The sequence below is a fragment of the Oryctolagus cuniculus genome, chromosome X, assembly GCF_964237555.1.
Source record: "Oryctolagus cuniculus chromosome X, mOryCun1.1, whole genome shotgun sequence".
Lineage (NCBI taxonomy): Eukaryota > Metazoa > Chordata > Mammalia > Lagomorpha > Leporidae > Oryctolagus > Oryctolagus cuniculus.
In genome coordinates this window covers 84,699,018-84,725,474 of record NC_091453.1, presented here as the reverse complement: position 1 = coordinate 84,725,474, position 26,457 = coordinate 84,699,018, and the positions used below count along the sequence as shown (strand labels likewise).

Below are 26,457 nucleotides of genomic sequence, written 5' to 3'. Positions count from 1 at the left end.
TTTCTCACTAACTTTCCCAAAGTTTTAGAAAAATTTGAGTCTCCTATAATTTGAAATTCATTATTTGAGGAGTGTCTTTTGAAGGGAAGTGAACTAAATATATTGTTTTTCAGGGTGATGATGGACTTCCAGGGCCACCAGGACCAAAAGGAATCCGAGTAAGCAATATTTGCTGTTTATCAAATACTTTGTGATGAAAACAGATAAAAACCAATAGAGTATTTTTCTGTTGTATTTATTTTATTTTAAATTTTATGTAAGAATGCAAACTTCATGCAATTTCATATGTACAAATTTAGGAACATAATGATTCTTCTCACTCTACTTCCCTTCCGCCCTTCTTCCTCTTCCTTCTCCCATTCCCATTCTTATTTTTACAAAGATCTGTTTTCAGTTAACTTTATATGCATAAGATTAGTCCTACACTAAGTAGAGAGTTCAACAAATAGTATGAAGGAAAAAAAAACAAAAAACATTGTTCCTCAACAGTCAAGACAAGGGCTGTTCAAAATCATTGCATCACAAAGTGTCAATTTCATTCCTATAGATTACCTTTTAGGAACTCTATTAGTTACCACAGATAAGAGAGAACATATGGCATTTGTCTTTTTGGGACTGGCTTACTTCACTAAGCATAATGGTTTCAGGCTTCTGGCACAACAAGACATTTGTCGTTCATCTTCTATTTCCTCTCTAGGTCTAGAATGGTCTATGTCTCTGATTCCAGGTTCCTTTAGTGCAAAAAGTGGTTTAGATACCACAGTGTAAATGTTAAGGGCTTTCATTGCTACTGAATTTGTCATTGTTTTGAGAAATTTTCAGTGGACAGTTAGAAATGTTTTTAAAAAGAAAAAAAAAGAGTTCCTATTATTATTTACAATTGAAATTTAAAATTAAAAGAATTGGTATACTTATCTCTCTCCCACACTTTTGTCTCTCTGTTAATGTGAAAGTCTTGTTTCCTAGTGACATTAATATAATTATTTACTTTCTCCTACAATATCCTTATAATAGCTTTAAAATAATTTGTAAATTAACAAAAACGGTTTCAGTTTTAATAGTAATAATAGGATTCTTGAATGCTGCTTTTTTGTTTTTTTGTTTTTTGTCCTCAGTTGAGTTTACTAAATTCCACTATTTATAATCAAAATAACCTTTCTGAAAGACGCTTGAAGTAATTCTTTTATCTCTGTGATTACGTCAACAACTTGAAATAGATTTGCTAATTATAGTTTATTTTCAATTTTTAAGAATTTCCTTTTTACCAAATTTTAATTTCTGTTTTAATTTTTAAAATTTACTTAATAATGTGTCCCAAAACACAGTCACATAAAACTAACAATTACTAATGTTCTATAGCACAGTGGGGTGACTGCAGATCACAATAATGTAATATGTACTGTACCAAGAGCTGAAAGAAAGGAGCTGGTAGACATTGAACAGAAGTAAAAGGTGGCCGGTGCAGTGGCTCACTTGGCTAATCCTCCACCTGTGGCGCCGGCACCCCGGGTTCTAGTCCTGGTTGGGGAGCCAGTTCTATCCGGGTTGCTCCTCTTCCAGTCCAGCTCTCTGCTGTGGCCCGGGAGTGCAGTGGAGGATGACGCAGGTCCTTGGGCCCTGCACCCGCATGGGAGACCAGGAGGAAGCACCTGGCTCCTGGCTTCGGATCGGCGCAGCACACCGGCTGTAGTGGCCGTTTTGGGGAGTGAACCAACGGAAGGAAGGCCTTTCTCTCTGTCTCTTTCACTAATTCTGCCTGTCAAAAAAAAAAAAAAAAAAAAAAAAAAAAAAAAAAAACAGAAGTAAAAGGTATAGATAGGCTTGTTGTCCAGTTTGATCAGTTCATGGCATGTATATGTGTTGAAATAATTGTACCATACAACATGAAAATGTGTAAGTATTACAAGTGGTGGTTATATGGTTGGTTCTAAACTAGCTATAAAAATACTGACTAATCATCTTGGATATCATATTTTGTTTCATGATTTCTAGTGCAGAAATGAAGTGAGTTGCTAGGTCAATGGGAAAATGCATGTGCAATCTTGGTAGATCCTTCTAAATTTCCTCCATAGTATTTGAAATCCTTACTAACAGTATATAAGAGTATCTTTTTCCCATGGATTCACCCGCAGAAAATGTTGTCAAACTTGTATTTTTGCCAATCCTGACAAGGAAATTTAATTGAAAAAAAATTGAGGGTTATCACTTAATTAAAGTCCTCAGGGGAATATATATTTTCTACTTCCCCATCCTGGATTCATTGTTCTTCACAAACCTGGCAGAGTTTATATGTTAGATATTTTATCTACAAATTTGCCTGTTCCTACTAAGTACATTGAGCACAATGATCCTTCAAGTAAGTAGTTTCTTCTATGGTTGTTTTCTGTAAAACAGGCTTTTAAATACATATAGGACATTTTTCTCTGACATTTAAAAAAGAATGGTAATTACAAATAAGATTCACTTTATCCATTTCTATTTTAAATATAACTTTCATAATATCCTTAGGTTGGATGTTATTTTATTGTTATTGGTTGTCTTTTGGTTAAAGGAACTCATTTCTTCTCATAGGGTCCTCCTGGACTTCCTGGATTTCCAGGGACACCAGGCCTTCCTGTAAGTAGGATCTCATGTTTTCATTTTGAAATTCCTTAAAAAGTAATTTAAGAAATATTATACATGTGTTATGTCCCTTTTTAAAGGGAATGCCAGGCCATGATGGGGCCCCAGGACCTCAAGGTATCCCTGGATGCAATGGAACCAAGGTGAGATTTCTTCAGCTCCATCTCAGACAGTATGCCTGGTAATAAACACAAAAATAGGAAGAAGTAAATTGAAGAATGTTGAAGAGATATAATAGTTTTTGTCTAGGACATGTGTAAGATGTGTTCTGAAAATATTTTCACTATATTGAAACATCAGCAATTTCTTTAAATATACATAATTAGCTGGATATTGCACCATGTACAAGATTATTCACAAAATTCTTTTTTGACCTTAGACTAAAATAGAATTAAAAAGGAATTGGCCGGCGCCGCGGCTCACTAGGCTAATCCTCCGCCTTGCGGCGCCAGCACACCGGGTTCTAGTCCCGGTCGGGGCGCCAGATTCTGTCCCGGTTGCCCCTCTTCCAGGCCAGCTCTCTGCTGTGGCCCGGGAGTGCAGTGGAGGATGGCCCAGGTGCTTGGGCCCTGCACCCCATGGGAGACCAGGATAAGTACCCGGCTCCTGCCATCGGATCAGAGCGGTGCGCTGGCCGCGGCCGCCATTGAAGGGTGAACCAACGGCAAAGTAAGACCTTTCTCTCTGTCTCTCTCTCTCTCACTGTCCACTCTGCTTGTCAAAATAAATAAATAAATAAATAAAAAGGAATTAGGATATACATGTTTCAAATTTTGTATCATTTGTTTAGAGTAGAACTTAGTTTATCATTCATTACCTTTGCCTTTTTGTAAAACTAGATACTATTTTTTTTTTAAACTTTTATTTAATGCATATAATTTTCCAAAGTACGACTTATGGATTACAATGGCTTCCCCCCCATACCGTCCCTCCCACCCACAACCCTCCCTTTTCCCACTCCCTCTCCCCTTCCATTCACATCAAGATTCATTTTCGATTATCTTATTATACAGAAGATCAGCTTAGTATACATTAAGTATGGATTTCAACAGTTTGCTCCCACACAGAAACATAAAGTGAAAAATAAAAGATGATTTTTTAAATGATGATGAAATCAGAGCAGACCTATTGTCATGTTTAATCCCAGTGAGAGTCAAGTTGGGAATTGATAATTTCTTTTTTTTTTTTTTTTTACAGAGGATCAGTTTAGTATGCATTAAGTAAGGATTTCAACAGTTTGCACCCCCATAGAAACACAAGGTGAAATATATTGTTTGAGTACTCGTTATAGCATTAAATCTCAATGTACAGCACATTAAGGATAGAGATCCTACATGAGGAGTAAGTGCACAGTGACTCCTGTTGTTGACTTTACCAATTGACACTCCTGTCTATGGCATCAGTAATCTCCCTATGCTCCAGTCATGAGTTTCCAAGGCTATGGAAGCCCTCTGAGTTCTCCGACTCTTATCTTGTTTAGACAAGGTCATAGTCAAAGTGGAGGTTCTCTCCTCCCTTCAGAGAAAGGTACCTCCTTCTTTGATGACCTGTTCTTTCCACTGGGATCTCACTCGCAGAGATCTTTTGCCAGAGTGTCTTGGCTTTCCATGCCTGAAATACTCTCATGAGCTTTTCAGCCAGCTCCGAATGCCTTTAGGGCTGATTCTGAGGCCAGAGTGCTATTTAGGACATCTGCCATTCTATGAGTCTGCTGAGTATCTCACTTCCCATGTTGGATCACTCTCCCCTTTATTTACTCCATCAGTTAGCGTTAGCAGGTACTAGACTTGTCTATGTGCTCCCTTTGACTCCCAGTCCCTCCACCATGACCAACTGTGAACTGAAACTGATCACCTGGAACAGTGAGATGGCATTGGTACATGCCACCTCGATGGGATTGAATTGGAATCCCCTGGTATGCTTCCAACTCCACCTCTTGGGGCAAGTCAGCCTGAGCATGTCCCAAATTATACATCTCTTCCCTCTCCCATTCCCACCACCATGTTCAACAGGGATCACATTTCAGTTAATTTTCAACACTTAAGAATAACTGTGCATCAATTACAGATCTAAACCAGTCATATTAAGTAGAACAGATAAAAAAACTACTAAGAGGGATAATGTATTAAGTTGTTCATTAACAGTCAGGGCTATGCTGATCAAGCCACCGTTTCCCATAGTGTCCACCTCACTCCAACAGGTTTCCCTCTTGGTGTTCAGTCAGTCATCACCGATCAGGGAGAACATATGGTATTTGTCCCTTTGGGACTGGCTTATTTCACTCAGCATGATGTGTTCCAGATTCCTCCATTTTGTTGCAAATGACTGGATTTCGTTGTTTCTTACTGCGGTATAGTATTCTAAAGAGTACATATCCCATAATTTCTTTATCCAGTCTATCGTAGATGGGCATTTAGGTTGGTTCCAGGTCTTAGCTATTGTGAATTGAGCTGCAATAAACATTAGGGTGCAGACCTCTTTTTTATTTGCCAATTTAAATTCCTTTGGGTAAATTCCAAGGAGTGGGATGGCTGGGTCGAACGGTAGGGTTATCTTCAGGTTTCTGAGGAATCTCCAGACTGACTTCCATAGTGGCTTGACCAGTTTGCATTCCCACCAACAGTGGGTTAGTGTCCCTTTTTCCCCACATCCTCGCCAGCATCTGTTGTTGGTAGATTTCTGCATGTGAGCCATTCTAACCGGGGTGAGGTGAAACCTCATTGTGGTTTTGATTTGCATTTCCCTGATTGCTAGTGACCTTGAACATTTTTTCATGTGCCTGTTGGCCATTTGGATTTCCTCTTTTGAAAAATGTCTATTGAGGTCCTTGGCCCATCTCTTAAGTGGGTTGTTGGTTTTGTTTTTGTGGAGTTTCTTGATCTCTTTGTAGATTCTGGTTATTAACCCTTTATCTGTTGCATAGTTTGCAAATATTTTTTCCCATTCTGTCGGTTGTCTTTTCACTCTCCTGACTGTTTCTTTTGCAGTACAGAAACTTCTCAATTTGATGCAATCCCAATAGTTGATTTTGGCTTTGACTGCCTGTGCCTCCCGGGTCTTTCCCAGAAATTCTTTGCCTGTGCCAATATCTTGAAGGGTTTCTCCAATGTTCTCTAGTAACTTGATGGTGTCAGGTCGTAGATTTAGGTCTTTAATCCATGTTGAGTGGATTTTTGTGTAAGGTGAAAGGTAGGGGTCTTGCTTCATGATTCTGCACGTGGAAATCCAATTTTCCCAGCACCATTTATTGAATAGACTGTCCTTGCTCCAGGAATTAGTTTTAGATCCTTGATCAAATATAAGTTGGCTGTAGATGTTTGGGTTGATTTCTGGTGTTTCAATTCTGTTCCATTGGTCTATCCATCTGTTTCTGTACCAGTACCATGCTGTTTTGATTACAACTGCCCTGTAGTATGTCCTGAAATCTGGTATTGTGATGCCTCCGGCTTTGTTTTTGTTGTACAAGATTGCTTTAGCTATTCGAGGTCTCTTGTGCCTCCATATAAATTTCAGCACCATTTTTTCCAGATCTGAGAAGAAGGTCTTCGGTATCTTGATTGGGATTGCATTGAATCTGTAAATTGCTTTTGGGAGAATGGACATTTTGATGATATTGATTCTTCCAATCCATGAGCATGGAAGATTTTTCCATTTCTTGGTATCCTCTTCTATTTCTTTCTTTAAGGTTTTGTAATTTTCATCGTAGAGATCTTTAACGTCTTTGGTTAAGTTTATTCCAAGGTATTTGATTGTTTTTGTAGCTATTGTGAATGGGATTGATCTTAGAAGTTCTTCCTCAGCCATGGCATTGTCTGTATTTAAGTATCCAAATATTTCATATTTTGAGTTTTTATAGCTTTTTAACAAAATTTTATTAACATAAAGAGAAGCAGACTTTGTGCATTCCACAGGTATAGTTCCAAGGAGACAGCCACACTTCCCTCACTCTGCTGCTCCCCCCAAATCGTCCTCCCACCTTCCCCTCTCTTCATCAATTTTTGCAAAGACATCATTTTAATGCACTCTATATTCAGAGGCTTAATGCACCACTAATCATAATAGTCAACAAGTAAAAAGTAGTAAGACAGCAGTTTTTATAACTTAACAAATTACTTCCTTAAAAAGATAATCTATATGTGATGCAGCACATCAATTTTTGCTAAAACTGTTAGTATGATAATTGAAACTCTTCCCTGTCAGCAAAAATGATGGATACCTTGAACAATTTGAAAAGAGAAACAAAACTTTAGATATGGCAAACAGTTTTTCCTGACCCACTTTCTTATCTTTAGTCAACTGTTTGAATTCAAGATAAAGTGATAGCAACAAAAAGATGAGGAAAAGTGACTCTTATTGTAGCCACTGTTTTCACTTTCTCCCTTTAATCCTTTTCCTTCCGGTTAGTGCTATACAATATTATTTTGTGTATATCCTTTTGACCTTGTTATTTTCTGCACATAATATTCTGGAAAACTACTCAGGAATATCCTAGCCCTTTCTAACTAGTAGCATGTGTCAGATTTTATATTTGGTCAAATTTTAAACGTAAACAAACTACTTTGCATTATGATGTCTATGTTATGTAATAATTATTGTAGTATCAGTATATATTTGAAGGCACTACAATTCCTTATACATACAATATTTCTCCAGGTTAGTATGATCCTTGCCACCAATAATCATAACAGTGATAATAATCTTAAATTTTTTTGGATGTGAGAGGCTTACCTGTGTTCTTCATTTAAACTGGGGCAGTCCCATAGTAACAGGGTGAATATGGCATTAGTATATGTGACACAGTTCATGTTAAGATGGACTACACATTCTTGTACCCATCATGGTTATTATTTTTTACCAATATGTATTAATCAACAAACTTTAAATTTGAAGGCCAATGTGTCTAGAATGAGTATAGTATACCAAATGATTTAAGATTTTTTTTACCTTTTTATAAATCAGTACCTTAGCAGACCTAATGGTTAATTTATTTCAAGCCCCAAGTTATGTGAGCCACAAATTTTAAGCAAATTAAATAGGTTTATTATTCATGCATTCAGATGCACTGGTTTCCTTATATTTCTTACTATGTAAGTGAATGGATGAACACTGGAGTGGTAACCGTAACGTATGGGCTCTTTTTTTCTATTTTCTAATCTAGATGTAGAGACTGCTTCCTTACTCTCTTGACCTATTTTTTCCATGTGCAAAAAGTGATAGAGAGAGGGAAATATTTGAAAGTAACTCAAAGGCATGCAACTGTAGTAATTTTATTCTTTGAACCCTTCTATCACTGTTGTTTCTAGGATTACTGTGGCATATAGGTATTTAAAGGAACTTGCGTTGAGGTTCTTCAGCAGCAATTTTAGCTTTTGTTTTCTAACCCAAATGTCCGTATCAGTACTTTACAATAGTGAGTGAGAATAATCGGGTGCCTAGACAACATAACGACCTGCAATTGCTAGAACTATTCCTGTTATTGTCCTCTTGGTGATATTAACGGCCTTCTTTCTTACCATCCTTTCCTCTTTACAAAAATAATTTGAAATAGTTTACAGTAAAAGCAAAATGCAATAGGGCAGTTAAAATAAGAATCTATATAATACATTGGCAGAAAATTGGGCAAATCATTAACTATTAAATGTGATGATAGGCAAGGAATCTGTGGTGTGATGGTCTTAAAATGGATTTGTCAGAAGCAAATGACGGGAGTAGGAGATTTTTTTCTTTATTTCTGATTGGGGTGGATGAGTAGGGGTAAAAGTATCTTAGAAGGTTGAATTGATATGGATAGTAATATTGAAATAATTGGAAAGTGAAGGCTAATTTTGGCAGTATGGCATGTTTCAAAATGGCTTTTATAGAAATATTTTTAATAAATCAGTTTGCTGGTATCGTTATTCTTTGTTTTCTGTTGTTTCATGTTCTTTATTTTTAACTCCTTCTAGGGAGAGCGTGGCTTTCCAGGCAGTCCTGGTTTTCCTGGTTTACAGGGTCCTCCAGTAAGTTATAAAATTTGGGGTTATAAACAATATGGAAATTAACAGAAGGAGCAGAATTGTAAGGAGTGAGCCTGATGCATTCATGTGAAACAAAGTAGTGTGTTTAAAATTAGTAAACTAGATAATTTTTTAAACGAAAAATGTTGCAGTATAACTCTGCTGTAAAAAGCAAGTATTCTATGGTATGTCATATGTTATCTCTAAGTAGCCTAAGATATTTCTTTCGCAGAAATGATCTTGTGACAATGGATTCCATTTGTATTCTATTTTTCAAAAAAATTGAGTTCTTTTGTCTGCTTTCCACTCATGCATATAAAATGATCCATTTTCTTTTCAATAATAGGGGCCTCCTGGGATCCCAGGTATGAAGGTAAGCATTTTATGTTGGAAAGGTGAATTGTTGGTCACTGATGTCATACATAAGAATGTTAATTGTTAAATTAACAACAGGAGTCACTGTGCACTAATTTCCCATGCAGGACCCCTGTCTTCAGAGAGTTGTATTCTAAGAGTTAAGAGTAAAACTAGTTCTCAAACAGTGGTTTTTTTTGTATGTGTGTGTGTATGTGTGTGTGTGTGCAAATTGTTGAAATCTTTACTTAGTATAGGGTCGGTCTTATGTGTACAAAGTTAATTGAAAACGAATCTTGATGGAGAATGGGACTGGGGATGGAGAGGGAGGAGGTGGAGGGGTGGGAGTGTGGGAGGACAGGTATGGTGGAAAGAATAACTATATTCCTAAAGTTGTACTTATGAATTTGTCTTCCTTAAAAATAAATTTAAAAAGGGTGAATTGTTTGAATAAAATATTTGGAAAGCCTGTAACTTCAATACGATCATGACTTGGACTTCTGTCTTTAAGATGGATGCTTCTAGAATTTGTGCAGGGGCACTCTTGAGAGCTCTTCTTAAGTAGTCTCCTCTGCCCCCATGACTTTAAGTACCTTCTGTGTGCTGAGTACTTGAAAAAGTATATATCAGACTCAAGTTTCTTTTCTGACACCTTCCGTTCTCTATCACATAACACTTTAATACAGTTGACCACCTGCATTCTGCAGGAGTACTCTCTTCCCTTAGCTTTGTGACATTACCCTTTCCTATTTTTCTTCTGCATCTCTAACTGTTTTGCAGTCTTCTGAACAAGTTCCTTTTATCCAGTCCAGAAAGCATCAGGACATAGTCTTGGCCCATTCTTTTCCATGCCCAGCAATATTACTAATGCCAATAGCATTGATTACTGTCTACTGAATGCCTACATTTGTTTCTCTAAATTATTTTTATGTAACTTGCATGTATTCAGCTACCCCAATGACATCTCCACTCAGGTATCTACCAGACATTCAAATTAACATATTCAAAATTAACCTGCCCCCCAATAAATATGCCCTCAATCTTCCTCAATCTAAAATTTGCAGCACTAAATACACGTATTTTGAATACTCTTACATGAACTCAAAACCTGAGAATTATCATTTACACATTCCACTCTTTCACAACCTCCCAATTCCATTCTATAACTAAATACTATTAAGTTTGCTTTTAAAACATTTGAAATTCATCTACTGTCCTCCATCTCTGCTGTTACCATACAAGCTACAATGTCTCTGCACTATTGCAGTAGCCTCTTAACTAATCTCTCTCCCTCCCCCTTCTCCTCCCCCTCCCTCTCCCTCTCCTTCCCTCCCTCCCCCTCTCCTTCCCTCCCTCCCTCTTATTAACCCCCAACTCCCAGCCTGATTTGTTCTCTACAAAGCAACCAAGAATGATCTCTTAAAAATGTAAATCAGTAATTTAATCTCCCTGCTTATAAACCTTCAAGGGCTTCCCACTGTGTATCTAAGATAAAGTCCACATTCTTTTCCATGATTCTAAGACTTGCCTGGTCTGGTCCCTGCCTCTATTTATAGGCTTACCTTAAACCACTTTTCCCTTGGCTCACTGATCACATCAGTCTGCATACAGTTATTTGAATGTGCCAAACTCTGTTTTTTTTTTGGGGGGTCTTTGGGATGTACTGTTTACATTGCCTGACACTCTTTCCCCTGCCTTTACTTGCTGATTCCTTATTATCCTCTATGTCTCGAGCTGAATATTACCTTCACAGATCACCCTTCTTTGACAAATCACCTTTCTTTAACTACCCAAACTAATATTCTCCACTCTTTCTCACAATATTGCTGTTTTTTTCATAGTCCTTGATCGAACATATTGTCATTTTACATATTATGGTCTGTGTTTCCCCATTTTATCGTTAGTTTTGTGAGAAAAAAAAAGTCTTTGTTTATCTTCACTACCAAGTGTTCAAAATTGAGCACAATTCTTGGTGAATATTTTTTTTTACAAGGTGGACAGGATTATTTAATGACATAGGAAAATAATATGCTTTGAAACAAGATGGTCACAATAGGGAAAGGATGAATTCATTTTGACAAAAAATTAAAAAATCTATGAACACACATACATAAATCTGGAAGGTCACACACCAAAATCTCAAGAGTGCTTATGCTCACTCTTGTTTGGTGATTAAATCTTCCCTCTGCTTTTGTGTATTTTTTGAAACATGATTATTTACGAAGCAAGAAAAACAAGGTCCTGTTGAAATAGTTATTAAGCCTCAGGAGTTAAGAAACCAGGAGCCCTGCAGCCAAGGTGTAACATCCCAGACAGGTCCAGCCAGGGAGACAGTAGTCAAGTGCAGAGGTGGAACACTGGGCTGTCCTTTCATCCTGGAATGCTACTTATCAATCTGTTTCCTCTGCAGCTCCTGGTCTTGGTGAATATTTAATGAATATTTTGCAATGAATGAATAACTGAAGATACCACAGTTAAATCTATTTAGCCATTTCCTCAATTTCCTTTAAAAATAAATTTATTCATTTTCATTATTGATATGTTCTAGTCTTATAATAGTATATTTATGTAACAAATTGCATACTCAAATCATTTTTGTGTTCTTGCCACTTTTTGTGTATTATAACTATTACAGCTTCCTTTGATGGTGTCTTTCAGGGGGAACCAGGTAGTATAATTATGTCATTACTGCCAGGACCAAAGGGTAATCCAGGATATCCAGGTCCTCCTGGAATACAAGTAAGCATCTAATGACTCTCTTCTTTGCTCTGTTTATTAAATAAAGATCACAGAAACCACCCAACCTTTAGTACCCTCCATTTTAGTCATAGAAATTATTATCAGAAGTTTGGTAGACATTGCATGTACCTCCTACCTGAAAATAAAAGCAATCTTGGCCAGAGATAATTTTTTTAAAGATTTATTTATTTTAAAGTCAGAGTCAGAGTCAGAGTCAGAGTTAGAGTTAGAGTTAGAGAGAGAGAGAAGGTGGTCCTCCATCCGATGATTCACTCCCCGGTTGGCCACAATCGCCGGAGCTGTGATGATCTGAAGCGAGGATCCAGGAGCTTCCTCCAGGTTCCCCATGTGGGTGAAGAGGCCCAAGGACTTGGGTCATCTTCCACTGTTTTCCCAGGCCACATCAGAGAGCTGGATTGGAAGTGGAGCAGCCGGGTCTCGAACCGGCGCCCATATGGGATGCCGGCGCTTCAGGCCAGGGTGTTAACCTGCTATGCCACAGTGCCGGCCCCCAGAGATAATTTTAATAAGTAATTCTTTGGTCTTCTACCTTTCTCTTAAGTTTCCATGGAAATTTTTGTTTTGGAATTGGCCACATAAATAGGGTCCTATATTCTTGTTTTTATACTGTGGGGAACGGTATATGACATGATTAAATTAAAGATCAGTGCCAGGCCTTGGCCTAGTGGTTAAGCCACCAGTTGGGATTCCCTGGAGGCAACAGGTGATGGCTCAAGTGCTTTGGTCTCTGCCACTCATGTGAGAGACTTGGCTGGAGTTTCAGGCCTACTTCTAACTGTTACAAGCATTTGAGGAATGAACCAACAGGTAGATGTTCTCTCCATCTGTTTGTCTATCTGTCCTTCTCTCTGTCTCTCAAATAAAGTAAATAATTAAATAACTTTTAAAATTGTTTCTCATTTAAGAGGTTAACAAGCATCATTTGTGACACTATCATTGCATAACATATGAATACATGTTTCAGAGGCTGGAGGAATACAATTTATGCATGGTGATCATCAAGTGTAGTCTTTTTAAATAATTTTTATGATTTATTTATTTAAAAGGCAAAGCTACAGAAAGAGAGAAGGAGATACAGAGAGAGAGAGATCATCCATCCGCGAGTTCATTTCTCAAATGGCCACAACGGCCAGAGCTAGGCCAGTCCAAAACCAGGAGCTGGGAGCCAGGAGCTTCTTTCAGGTCTCCCATGTGGGTACAGGGGACATAGACTTGGGCCATCCTCTGCTGCTTTCCCAGGCACGTTAGCAGAGAGCTGGATCATAAGTGGAGCAACCAGGACTCAAACTGCTTACACTCAAGATGCCTACACTGTAGGTGGTGGCTTTATCCACTATGCCACAATGTGGGCCCTCAAATGTAATGTTAAGAAAAAATTGTTAGCCTGCAAATAATATGTATAAAGCCTTTGGTTTTGAGTATTTTTAGATTAGGAAGTCAATTTCTTAGGGTTAATAAATCATAAGAATTGTTTTTTTTACCAAAAATAATAATCATTACTTTCTGGTGTTTAATCACTAAGATATATTGGGACTTTTTTTTTTACTAGCAAACTTCTCATTCCTTATTGGACATCAATTAACTACCAATATTCTCTCAAGTGTGCTCATTCTCACCCTTTATGTTTGATAAATTATGTAATGTTTGAAAATACAAAAAGTTATATGCAAGATATGTGCAATTTATGAAACATAGCTATAAAATGAGCATCTATGAACCCAACACATTGAAAAGCTAAAACATTTTAAATAATTTTGAGGCCGGCGCCGCGGCTCACTAGACTAATCCTCCGCCTAGCGGCGCCGGCACACCGGGTTCTAGTCCCGGTTGGGGCGCTGGATTCTGTCCCGGTTGCCCCTCTTCCAGGCCAGCTCTCTGCTGTGGCCAGGGAGTGCAGTGGAGGATGGCCCAGGTGCTTGGGCCCTGCACCCCATGGGAGACCAGGAAAAGCACCTGGCTCCTGGCTCCTGCCACCGGATCAGCGCGGTGCGCTGGCCGCAGCGTGCCAGCCGCGGCGGCCATTGGAGGGTGAACCAACGGCAAAAGGAAGACCTTTCTCTCTGTCTCTCTCTCTCACTGTCCACTCTGCCTGTCAAAAAAAAAAAAAATTAAAAAAAAAAATTAAATAATTTTGAGCCATCCTATGTGTTCTTGACAGTCAAATTCTTCTGCATTCCTTCAAGGAATAACGAATATCTTGAGTTTTCTACTTGCATCTATCTCCAAACATAGAATATTTAATGTCTCTTTGTAAAAATAATATTTTATGTGCTTTTCTGTAACTTGTTTTTTCTATGCATATTGCATTTTGTAATTAAAATTTCATTCGTTTTATTTTTTATAATTTTATGTACAATTTGCTGGCAATTTTTGTTTAGAGTGTTTAGCTTTATTTTCATGATAGCTCTTGTACTTTTTTCTTGTAATATATTTTCAAGGTGTTGGTTTCAAGCTCATCCATGTTGTATTTGGCTGTAGTTCACTCACTTTCACTTCCATATAACTTTCCATTTGTGAACTTACTATGATTTTTCTCATGATAAAACATTCTACAATGTATGTTTAGGAGTAGAGTTGCTGGCTTGCAAGGCAGGTAAATTTTCAGTTTTTTAGATGCTAAACTTTATCCCCTAACACTTACATCACTGCCTTATCATCTATGTGGTTATTCTTATTCCCTTCTTTATCTTGAATCTTATTTATTTTGAAATTAGAGAAACTACCTTGAAAGTAACAACCTTGCGCTTCCCATTTATAGCATAAAAGCTGCACTAAATGCCCATGTTTATCACTTTTTTTAATAAATTTTCCTTATTATTTGTTCTATATTTTATTGCAACTATAAAATATAAACTTTTTGAAAGCTGCATCCATCCTGTGTAGTTGACTTTTTATAGCTACTTAATCCTTTTATTCTTATATATTTTAAATTCTGCTTATAATACTGCAACATTATAGAATTTTACAAGAGAATTCCAGCAACAACTTGTTTAAAATTCATCCACTTAGTTCTTTGTAATACAGTGAGGGGCTTGTTTTACTTTTTTTTTTTTCTCATACTTTTCCTTACTCCATTTATAACAGGGCCCAACTGGTCCCATTGGTATACCAGGGCCAATTGGTCCCCCAGGACCACCAGGTTTGATGGTAAGCTTCCTTTTGTAATTTCATTTCTCCTCCTTTCTTTATGACTTCTCTCACAAATGTTAATATTATTCCTAATATTTTAAGGTGTAATAAATTGTCAATATTCATAATCTATAACTTTCTCATTTAAGAGTGATTTTAAGTTATGGTGAAAATATGCATTCTAAGTAGTAGCTCCATTTATACCTGGGAAAAATGTATATAAAAAGAAAGATTTAAAATAAAGTATTTTGTTGGTTGCCTCTTGATGTGTCAGCACTGAAGTCAATTCTGGCTGTCTCAGGAAATTTTCCAAGGCAGTTTTTTAGTTACTTGAAAAATGTTTCTTCAAATGTCAGTTATTTTGTTTAGGAAGAACAAAAATTGGGCCTCAGAAAATATTGGCTCTCATTTCTTTGAGGTCAGGGACAAAATAGTAGGATTTGTGAGGGAAAAGTGACCATTGCAAGTGGATCCTAGATTTGTGTGCCCTGGGAGAGAAGCAAAAACCTCTAACAGTCCTGAATGTGCAAGCACTTCTCTTATTGTACTACCACTGTGGCCACTCTGATTTTCCACATGAATAAATTCTCAGTATTTTTGCCACTGAAATACTTAGATGTCATTCAAGTCATGTTTTGGATTTAGCACTTTGCAGTTGCCCTCTTAAAAGGGCAAGAAAATTGTATTTCAGTCAGAGCAATTTCTCATGTGCCACTCTATCTCTCATCTACCATATATTTATGTGACAGTTTTCATTATAGCTTTATAGATTGTTCATTTTTGTTCGTGACAATTGGCCCTCTACTCTTAAATGAAGGAAATAACGTTTGGTAAATATTAGAAGAATCTACCAGAAAAGACTGATTTCTGCTTTCCTGGAACTCCATGGGAAAGGGTTAGAAAACCCTTTTATTTAGTATGTCTGAGTTGGAGACCTCCTGCAAAGCATGAGATTCTGGACTACGGTACTATTCCCTAGCTCTGCTGTTACAAAATCTATGTACCCTGGCTGCATTCTTATACGTTGAATTCCTTTAACCCTAGTGGCCACTTAAGCAATTCACTCTACACTTCTCTGAATGTTCCTTAAATTAACTCTGATTCAAGAGGTGAAGGAAACTCTCAGATATGCCACCAATGTACAATAGATAAATAAATAGATCCCTTGAGATTAAGAAGCAACATAGTTGGGCAGGCCAATTCTTATTTAATATTTCAAACCTTAAAATATCCTCAAAAATAAAAATCAAATTACATAAAAATAAAATTGGATTTAAAACATATACATATGCTTTTTAGAGTAAGAGAGTTCATTGCTTTTTGGTACCTAAATTGACCTGTAATTCTGATATGAGAAATGCAATATGCTTAATGAGGTTAACTGCTTTTATTGACTTTTGAGACTGGTGCTATCCTTCAACTTATCCTAACTTTCTACCCCTGCCTACTCATGTTCTGTCACCAGGAGGCTCCAAATTCATCTAGTTATTTTCATAAATTTAAATATGTTCCCTGACTACAAAGCAGTGAGGGAAATGAATTGGTAAGACATTATAGAGTCTTTCAATCTCAAGTGTTTATGAAAGCAAATAATTTTGGAAATAAACTTAATAATGTAATTTTCACCTTTCTATGTCATTTCAGGGCCCTCCCGGTCCACCAGGACTGCCAGGACCAAAGGTAATTTTGTTTTCCTTTACACCATTTGTTTAGCAGGGGGTTTATTTTCTGTTGTCAGTGAGATTTTAAGCTGAAACGTCTCTTTTCAGGGAAATATGGGCTTAAATTTCCAGGGACCCAAAGGTGAAAAGGTGAGTAAAGGAAAACAGTTGATTTTTCAGCCTCACCTTTCATAGTCATTTAAACTCTCTTTTTCTTTCTTGAGGCTGACTTAGCTTACGTGTTATAGCGTGGTGTGTGGTATATTATATCTTTTATTTTATCTTGCAAACAGGGCGAGCAAGGTCTTCAGGGTCCACCTGGGCCACCTGGGCAGATCAGTGAACAGAAAAGACCTATTGATGTTGAATTTCAAAAAGGAGATCAGGTGAGTAGGGAGAGAGGAAATCATCAATGAAAATCTTCCTATGTATATGTTAATTAACTTGATTGTGGTAATTATTTCATAATGTGTGTGTATATATATATGAACATCATACTGTAAACCTTAGATATACACATAATTATACCTCAGTAAAGCTGGAAAAATAAAAAAGCTAAAAACATCTTGTTATGAAAGTAACATTACTGGGGACTGGTGCTGTGGCATAGTAGGCTAAGCCTCTGCCTGTGGCACTGGCATCTCATATGGGCACAGGTTCATGTCCTGGCTGCTCCTCTTCCAATCCAGCCCCCTGCTAATATGCCTGGGAAAACTGCAGAAGATGGCCCACATGCCTGGGCCCCTCTATCCACGTGGAAGACCAGGAAGAAGCTCCTAGGCTTCAGATCTGCCCGGTTCCGATCATTGTGACCATCTGGGGAGTGAACCAGTGCATGGAGGACCTTTCTCTCTGTCTCTCCTTCTCTATGTCTGTATCTCTACATCTCAAATAAAGAAATAACTCTATAAAAAAGAAAGTGACATTCCTTTAAAATATATTACAAGCTGGAATATTTTAAAAATATTTTAAAAATAACAAAGATTTAAGAACGATGGTTACAGGGGGAAGAATCACTATGTTCTTAAAGTTGAACTTAGGAAATGCATGAAGTTTTTATTCCTATATAAGAGGTTTCTGGGGAAAATAACACAGTTAATGGCTTAGTATTAATGGTTGATGAATTATGATTGAGGCATGATCAAATTATGGTGTCTGAAGTTGTGGCATTTGGGAAGTCATTGGATTGGGTTAGGTTGGTATAGTGGACCTCCATGATCAAATCATGGTGGCATTATAAGAAGAGGCCACATAGAGGGTAGTTTTAAAAATGTGCTCCGTGTCTTTCTACTTCCTGGCTCTCCATGTCGTCCTCCTTCCACATACATGGTGCCATCCATTGCCTCCATGAGATGCCAGACTAATGAGGCTGCCTGATCTTTGACTGTGAACCTCCAAAACTATGAGCTGAAATGAATCTTCCTTCCTAAGTAGTTCCTTCTAGGTATTTTCATTAAAGTTATGACAAAATTAATGCAGCTATGGACACATAATTTACATGCCATACACTTCACTCACTTAAAATCTACAACTCCTTTTTTTTCTATACTCACAGAGTAGTGAACCAATTACCATAATTTAGTTTTGGAAAATTTTTAGCCTTCTTCAAAAACTCCATATCTATTTTTTTACCCCTTATTTCTCTACAAACTCTCCATCCCTAGACAACAAGTAATCATCTACTTCTTGGCTCTGTAAATTTGTCTATTCTGGATATTTCTATAAGTAGAATTAAATGATATATGGTCCTCTGTGTCTGCCTTCTTAACCTAATATTTTCCAGTTCAAACATTTTGTAGTGTGTAACAATACTTCATTCTTTTTTGACTAAGTAATATTCCATTGTGTGGGTAGTGCATATTTTGTTTACTCACTTCATCAGTTAATGTACACTCAGTTGTCTCCATTTTTAGCTATTTTAGTAATACATTCATTTTTTAAAAGATTGATTTATTTATTTGAAAGTCAGAGTTACACAGAGAGGAGAGGCAGAGAGAGAGAGAGAGAGGTCTTCCATCCACTGGTTCACTTCCCAATTGGCCGCAATGACCTGAGCTACGCCGATCCGAAGCCAGGAGCCAGGAGTTTCCTCTGGGTCTCCCACAAGGGTGCAGAGGCCCAAGGACTTGGTCCATCTTCTACTGCTTTCCCAGGCCATAGCAGAGAGCTGGTTCAGAAGGGGAGCAGCCGGGTCTCCAACCGGCGCCCATATGGGATGCTGGCACTTCAGGCCAGGGCGTTAAACCACTGCGCCACAGCGCCGGCCCCAGTAATACATTCCTATATAAAATAGATCATGGTTAGGTAGATTGTTATTGTCTTAGTTGATTGTTTTCTACATTTCATGATATACAAGGAGAAATATGATGTTATTCTGTAAACCTTTCTTTTGTGTGTTTAGAAATCATTATCTGATACCTTGCTTCTACTAGAGTAGATAAAATGATCAAATATATTTTTTAATAGTGTACCGGCAGGGCCAATTCCGTGGCATAGTGGGTAAAGCCGCCGCCTGCCATGCAGGCATCACATATGGGCGCTGGTTCTAGTCCCAGCTGCTCCGCTTCCAATCTGGCTCTCTGCTATGACCTGGGAAAGCAGTAGAAGATGGCCCAAGTCCTTGGGTCCCTGCACCCAGATGGGAGACCTGGAAGAAGCTCCTGGCTCCTGGCTTCAGATCAGCTCAGCCCTTGCCGTTGTCATTTGGGGAGTGAACCAGCGGATGGAGGACCTCTCTCTCTCTCTCTCTCTCTCTCTCTCTCTCTCTCTCTCTCTCTCTGCCTCTCCTCTCTCTGTGTAACTCTGACACTCAAATAAATAAATAAATCTTAAAAAAATAATGTACTGGCTGGGGGCCATCACTGTGGCTCAGTGGGTTAAGCTGCCAGCACCCCTTATGGGCTCTAGTTCAAGTCCCGGCTCCCTGCTAATGCTCTTGGGAAAACAGCAGATGGCCCAAGTGCTTGGGCCCCTGAACTCACGTGGGAAACTTGGAAGAAGCTCCTGGCTCCTGGGTTTGGCCTGGTCCAGCCTTGGCCGCTGCAGCTATTTGGGAAGTGAACTAGTAGATGGAAGATCTCTCTCTCTCTCTCTGTCTCTTTCTCTCTCTCTCTCTCCCTCTCTCTCTCCCTCTCCCCCTGTACCTCTGACTTCCAAATAAATAAATAAATTTGTTTAAAAAATAGAGTACTGGCTGACCTTTAAACAAACAGACTGTGTGCATTTTTGTTTCATTTAGATGCTAATAAGAAAGTTAGGAATAGGGGATTATATTTAAAATCTACCATGAATATGGGTTAGGCCATTTAATTCTCTGCTAAAATGTGTATGTGCTATACAGCTCCCAAATCTCCCAGCTTTAGGTTCTCTTGCTTTTTATAAAATATAAGAATAAAATGAATATTTTCATTTTAATGTTGTAATAATATTTATCTCAAAGCTTGACTTATGTATACACTAGAAATTATCTTGAGTGAGCTCTAGGATTTCTTTTTAAAGATTTATTTATATGAAAGTCAGACTTACAGAGAGAGGGAGAGACAGAGAGACATAGAGATAGAGAGATCTTCCATCTTGTGGTTCAATCCCCAGATGACCACAACAGCCAGGTCCAGGCTAGACGCAAAGCCAGAAGCCAGGCCTCCCTGCCCTAACACTTGGGCCATCCTCTGCTGCTTTTCCTGGGCACATTAGCAGGAAACTATTGGAAATGGAGCAGCTGGGACTCAAACTGGTGCCCATAAGGGATACCAGCATCACCGCTGGCCCCTAGCTCTAGGTTTTTTGACCTAGCAGGTTTCAACTTTGGCTTAGAGACATCTTATTACCTTTGGTTACACTGCACTTAACAGTGCAGCTTGTTAAGTGTTCCTTGCTAGCTATAGTAGTTAGAATTGAGAATTCCGTATTACAAAGTTAACATTGCTTTCTTTTCTCCTACTACATATAGGGTCTTCCTGGTGACCGAGGACCTCCTGGACCTCCAGGGATACGTGGCCCTCCAGTACGTAACCAAAAAGGCTTTAACATCATTTATTGTAAATTGATATTGATACACAGTGTTCAGTTAGCCAATGTGAATCTAATTTTGTTTATGCAGGGTCCTCCAGGTGGTGTGAAAGGTGAGAAGGGTGAGCCCGGAGAACCAGGCAAAAGAGTAAGTATTCTAAGTGCTAAAACTGCAAAAAATCTAAATGTGAGTTTGTGGGGGGTGGGGAGGGAGTGGGGGTATTATTCTTTCTTCCTAAATCTTACTTTCATTGTTTTAAAATACCAATACTGACATGTTTATATTTAATGTTTATTATAATATCAAAGTCTAAAACATCTACTTACTATAGTCCAAAACAGGAATAAGCCTTGTTATTTTTTTCCCTCATACTTCCTACCTAACAAATGTTGTTTTTGCTCCCACCATTTTCTGTGTCTTACAGGGTAAACCTGGCAAAGATGGAGAGAATGGCCAACCAGGCATTCCAGTGAGTAACTAAGGTTCTTTTCTTTAAAAAAAAAAAATTACTTATTTTATTTGAAAGGCAGAGTTGGGGGTGGGGGCGGAGAGAGAGAATGAGAATGAATCTTCTGCTGGTTCACTCCCCAAATAGCTGCAGTGGCCAGAGCGGGGCCAGACTGAAGCCAGGAGCCAGGAACTTCTTCTGGGTCTTCCACATAGGTGGTAGTAAAGAAGCAAAATGGCATGGTGTCTAGGGTTTAGAAATAGTTTAAATGAATGGAAAGCATCTTTGTTTTTCCTTTAAATACAAATTTGTGATTCCTCTACTTTTAAAATATATATTTTTAAATTTTATATTATATTTATTTGAAAGGCAGAGATACAGATAGAGGGATAAACCTTCCATCTGCTGGTTCACTCCCCAAGTGGCCACTACAGCTAGGGTTGGGTCAGGCTGAAGCCAGGAGCCTGGAAATCCATGCGGGTCTTCCATGTGGGTGCAGGGGCCCAAGGACTTAGGCCATCTTTTGCTGCTTTCCCAGGTGCATTAGCAGGGAGATGGATCAGAAATGGAGCAGCCTGGACTTGAACAGGTGCCCATATTGGATGCTGGTGTTACAGCAGCAGCTTAACCCACTGTGCCACAATGCAGGCCCCAAGATTCCCCTAAGTCATATTTATTGACATAATTTATATATAGTAAAATGAACCATTATTTAGTTTCTGTGTTTTACACAGTTTTGTTTTGACAGATATATACAGCTGTATAATCACCGTCACAATCAGAACAGCGCCATCACCCTCAAAATTCCCTCACGTTCCTTTGCAGTTGTCCCCTCCTCTATTCCCCCTTCCTAAGTTTCTATCAGTAACTCATCAACAGAGTTGATAATTACTCATCTCTATAATTTTGCTGTTCTAGAATGCCATATAAATGGACTTATATGTAACCTTTTAAATCAGGATTCTTTTACATAGCATAATGTATTGTGTTGTACATTAGTAGTGCATTCATTTTTGTTGCTGAAATATTCAGTGTTTGGTTGAGTGTGCCAAAGCGTATTTATCCATTTACCTATTGAAGGATATTTTGGTTGTTCTGGTTGTTGACCATTATGAATAAAACTCCTATAGGCCGGCGCCACGGCTCAATAGGCTAATCTTCCACCTGCAGCACCAGCACCCCAGGTTCTAGTCCCGGTTGGGATGCCGGATTCTGTCCCGGTCACTCTTCTTCCTGTCCAGCTCTCTGCTGTGGCCTGGGAGTGCAGTGGAGGATGGCCCAAGTGCTTGGGCCTGAACCCACATTGGAGACCAGGAGAAGCACCTGGCTCCTAGCTTCGGATCAGTGCAGTGCACCAGCCGCAGTGCGCCAGCCACAGTGGCCATTGGAGAGTGAACCAGTGGAAAAGGAAGACCTTTCTCTCTGTCTCTCTCTCTCACTGTCCACTCTGCCTGTCAAAAAAAAAAAAAACTATAAACATTCATTTGCAATTTTTTATGTGAACGAAAGTTTCATAAGTAAAAGTTTTGACAAGTAATTCTTCTAAATACTAAGAAAGAAAGAGGAAAATAAAAATACACACATCAAGAAGCATTATCTCAAGAAGCCTCAGTTTCAAAAGAGTATCCCCAGTAGGCATCAAAAGAATTTTTAAGGACAAATAGAATAAATTGAATGAAATTTGTATGCCTTTCCAAAGGAAAGTGATAATTTGTAACAAAAACAAGAAGTTAGAAATACTAAAATCAGTCAAATTAATTTCAAGATGATTTGATGTAGCAAAAATCAATTTATAAATTTTAATTTTCAAAAGGCACACACACACACCCCCACACACCAGGAGTTAAATTCAGGGCCTCAGTTCCTGGCTTCCATTGCGCCAATCTCTCCTTTGTGTCAGGATTCCCTCAGATTTTTTTTTTTAAGATTCATTCTATTTATTTGAAAGAGTTACAGAGAGAGGTAGAGACAGAGAGAGAAGTCTTCCATCTGCTGGTTCACTCCCCAGGTGGCCGCAAATGCCAGAGCTGCGCCCATCCGAAGCCAGGAGCCAGAGCTTCTTCCAGGTCTCCCGCCCTGGTGCAGGGGTCCAAGGACTTGGGCCATCCTCCACTGCTTTCCCAGGCCACAGCAGAGAGCTGGATCGGAAGAGGAGCAGCCAGGACTAGAACTGGCACCTATATGGGATGCCAGCACTTCAGGCCAGGGCTTTAATCCACTGCGCACAGTGCCGGCCCCACATGGGATTGTTTTCCACAAACTCCTGAGGGAAGGACCTGGAGGCAGGCTGTCCTCTGTTCGCACTGGAAGTGTGCAAGTCAGGCCAAATAAAAGTAGCCTGTCCGTGGGATCTTCTTGTGATCATCACACAGATCAAACAATGACAATTTTCTGGGACTGGGGATTTGAAGAAGCTCCAGTCATGGTCATTTCCTTCCAGTTGCTGTCAGCTTCTGCTTTTCGCCATGATTGCCAGCTGCTGAGTGTTTCAGCTACTGTGGAGCGGTGGGAATAGAGATACATAAAAATGTCACAAAGCTCTGTGTTCTTACCAAGATTAGGCCTTTACAAAATTCCATAGATTACTGCAAGATTTAATTAATTTCCACATTTCTTAGAAAGTTGATTCTGACCATTTTTGCATGTGTTCTCATTGCTTCTATGGAAGAGAAGACTTTGGAAAGTCCTCTTCCATAATTTCTGCTGATGTTACTCTTCCTTTACGTTTTAAAGGGTTTGCCTGGTGATCCTGGTTACCCTGGTGAACCAGGCAGGGCTGGTGAAAAGGTAAGAATTTAATATTCAGAAGTTATTTGTCTTATTTCAATCAACATAATCCTTTTCTCCCCAAGATTTAGTTACAAATGAAAAAGTTCTAAATAACTAGCTTTTACATTCAAAATATACCTTTTTAAAATCAATTTCTAAATCATTTTTCTTTTATATCACATCCTCTATTTTTTTTTTTACATTGCTCTAAATCACAGTCCATGTGGTAGAAATACATGAGGGATTGTTTAAATATAGCATTCCCATTGTGAAAAATAAGTTCCTTTACTTTGAGCATGTAAGGGCAAAATTTGTGTTTTCTAGAAAGAGCATTTAGCGCTATTTTAGTGAAGTCCTCGTACTAGAAAGGATTATAGTTATGAATTTAGACTGTCTTCTCTAAACATTCTGTAGGCAATTATTGTCAGTCTGTGGCTAATTCTTTGTTGTTGAGATTTTCCTCTCAGCCAGTGCAGCCTGAGATCATCTATTTAGTTACCTATTTTAAAAGTGACTTTGAAAGAATGTATGAAGCACACAATTATCCTATTTTTAGCAGACTGCAAAATATACAATCCTCCAAACCCTCTGATCTCTAATTACTTTGTATCAAAACCAAACATAAAACTGTTTTTCAAGCAAGTAAGAAAAAGTGTTACAAACTTGGATGTATGCAAAAGACAAACATTTTAATGGTGGTTTATCTCTAAATTAGGTCCAAGTTTTAACTTGGCTGAAGGACACAATTAGAATTCGTGTAGGTAGCAAATACTTAGAGAATGGTATTTTTGTTTCCAATTAGTAAGTAGTGTTATAGGATAGAGTACACCATAAACTAAAAGGCATTTGTATATAGATAAAAGATTTCTATGAAAAGGTCTGGAACCAGAGTGGAAGTATGAGAGAGACATTTGTCCTTGGATCTTGGCCAGTAGAGTAACAGTTGAGTATTGTGTTCTTCATGCTATTGTAGCTACTGATCAGGGAATAAAAGATTTGTGTGAATTTGTCTTCCATTAGTTTCTAAAGGAAAACTCACAAGACCAATTTTGAATTTATTAGCTGTCCATGATGATAGTTTAGTCCATCACTTCTAAAATGCTAGATTTATGCCTTTGACTAGTTTTATGAGAAGAACAAGGCTAAATGTAGAGCAAATAATGATTTTGACTAATTCTAATGGTAAAATCCTTTCATTATTTTCATTTTGGAATATGATTTGCTAGAAAATAGAGTTAAAACTCACAAATGTTATAGCAAAAATATTGCTGAAATACAATCCAAATGATACTGATTTGCTTATTAATATTCCTGAAATTAATAAGCTATGTGGGTTCTTGCTATGAGTTCAGAGAATTCTTAATACTGGCTCAAATAAACCAGGCAACATGGTAAGATTTTAAGCTTTTTATTTAGTGAGAGAAATGCATAGGAGATTGAGGGCCATTTCTAAAAGAGAGAGGGAAATCTGGATTCATATAGAGCGGAGAGCAAGCCAGGAGCCAGCCACGTGGAGGAGTAGGCAGGCCAGAAAGCATGGAGTGGGTGACCTGGAGGTGCGGGGCAGCAAGGGAATCAAGGATAGGGAGGGAAAAAAGAGGGCTGGCCCCACTGTGTTTCAGACCTTTTATCCACTTCCAAGGGGAGTGGTTATGTAGCCTGATTGGCAGGTGGGCATACAGGTGGGGTCAGGTAGGGGGATGAGATCACACAGGGGCATGGTGAAGGCATGGTCTTCCAGCTCACAAATCTAATCAGCTTCATCCTATATGTCTGCCTACATCACAAAGACTTAATTTTTGTTTAAGTGCCAGAAATTTGATTTAATTATGATTAGATAGCTAGTTAATCTCAGATATTGCAGTTGTTTCCAGATTTTTGCCCGGTATTGTTTCATTACATTGCTTTCTATTTTTTATTTGAAGTATATTATTATTGATTCCTGGGTGTTTTGAGGCTTATCTCTTATATTCTTGAGGAAATTGATGTTTTCATGTGATTTTTACTAACCTGTTTTACAATTGCATTGAACAGGGCCAAAAAGGTGACATTGGCCCAGCTGGGCCCCCTGGACTTGTAAGTATTTGTTTTAGTCTTCATTTATCAAATTCAGTAATGCATTGTCTTTTTTGCCTCTTAATTTACATTCACTAGCTTTCCTCATACATATAGTTCTAAGCTCTTAGTTATTATCAATGTCTGTTGCCTCAAAAGCCTTTACATTAATCTAAAAACTTCAGTAGTTTTGAACTCAAGAACTTTACATTTGTTCTGACTATGTATTACTTCCTCATAGTGAATATCCAGTTATGGCATTGTATTGTTTTGCATGATTGCCAAAATATTTCTTAAGCAACCAGCAGGTGGTGCAAGTGTAGCTTATAAAGGTTCAATTATAAAACAGGTAGTGGGGATTGCTCCTTTCCCCGGCAGAGCTCAGGGGAACGATGGATTTGGTCCTAATAAATTTACATAACTTGTAATTATCTGATTCATAACTCATTCCTGAATGTATCTTTTCTAGGGGCTCTTAATAACATATGTAGGACACTGCTCTATGAAAGAATCATTGTTGGGTTTACGGATTGTCCATCATGTTTGAGTTCACAATAACATTTAAGTCAAATATATTTCCAACGTTAATAATAAAACATCATTGCTACTGTTTGATTTCTTGATTTTTCTTTGGTTGAAATTTGGTAAGACTCT

General features: G+C 38.2%; 1 protein-coding gene across 1 annotated transcript in view; it reads left to right on the top strand.

The window, feature by feature from the left end:
* The window catches only part of COL4A5 (collagen type IV alpha 5 chain), a 252,813-nt gene that overhangs the window by 109,729 nt on the left and 116,627 nt on the right, over window positions 1–26,457 (top strand). Inside the window, exons 4-18 of the mRNA XM_002720176.5 lie at window positions 114–158; window positions 2,572–2,616; window positions 2,703–2,765; window positions 8,568–8,621; window positions 8,965–8,991; window positions 11,631–11,711; window positions 14,817–14,879; window positions 16,506–16,541; window positions 16,631–16,672; window positions 16,816–16,908; window positions 20,472–20,525; window positions 20,622–20,678; window positions 20,956–21,000; window positions 23,713–23,766; window positions 25,783–25,824. Of these exons, the coding sequence (XP_002720222.3) occupies window positions 114–158; window positions 2,572–2,616; window positions 2,703–2,765; window positions 8,568–8,621; window positions 8,965–8,991; window positions 11,631–11,711; window positions 14,817–14,879; window positions 16,506–16,541; window positions 16,631–16,672; window positions 16,816–16,908; window positions 20,472–20,525; window positions 20,622–20,678; window positions 20,956–21,000; window positions 23,713–23,766; window positions 25,783–25,824 (801 nt within the window). The remainder of the gene's footprint in view (window positions 1–113; window positions 159–2,571; window positions 2,617–2,702; window positions 2,766–8,567; window positions 8,622–8,964; window positions 8,992–11,630; window positions 11,712–14,816; window positions 14,880–16,505; window positions 16,542–16,630; window positions 16,673–16,815; window positions 16,909–20,471; window positions 20,526–20,621; window positions 20,679–20,955; window positions 21,001–23,712; window positions 23,767–25,782; window positions 25,825–26,457) is intronic.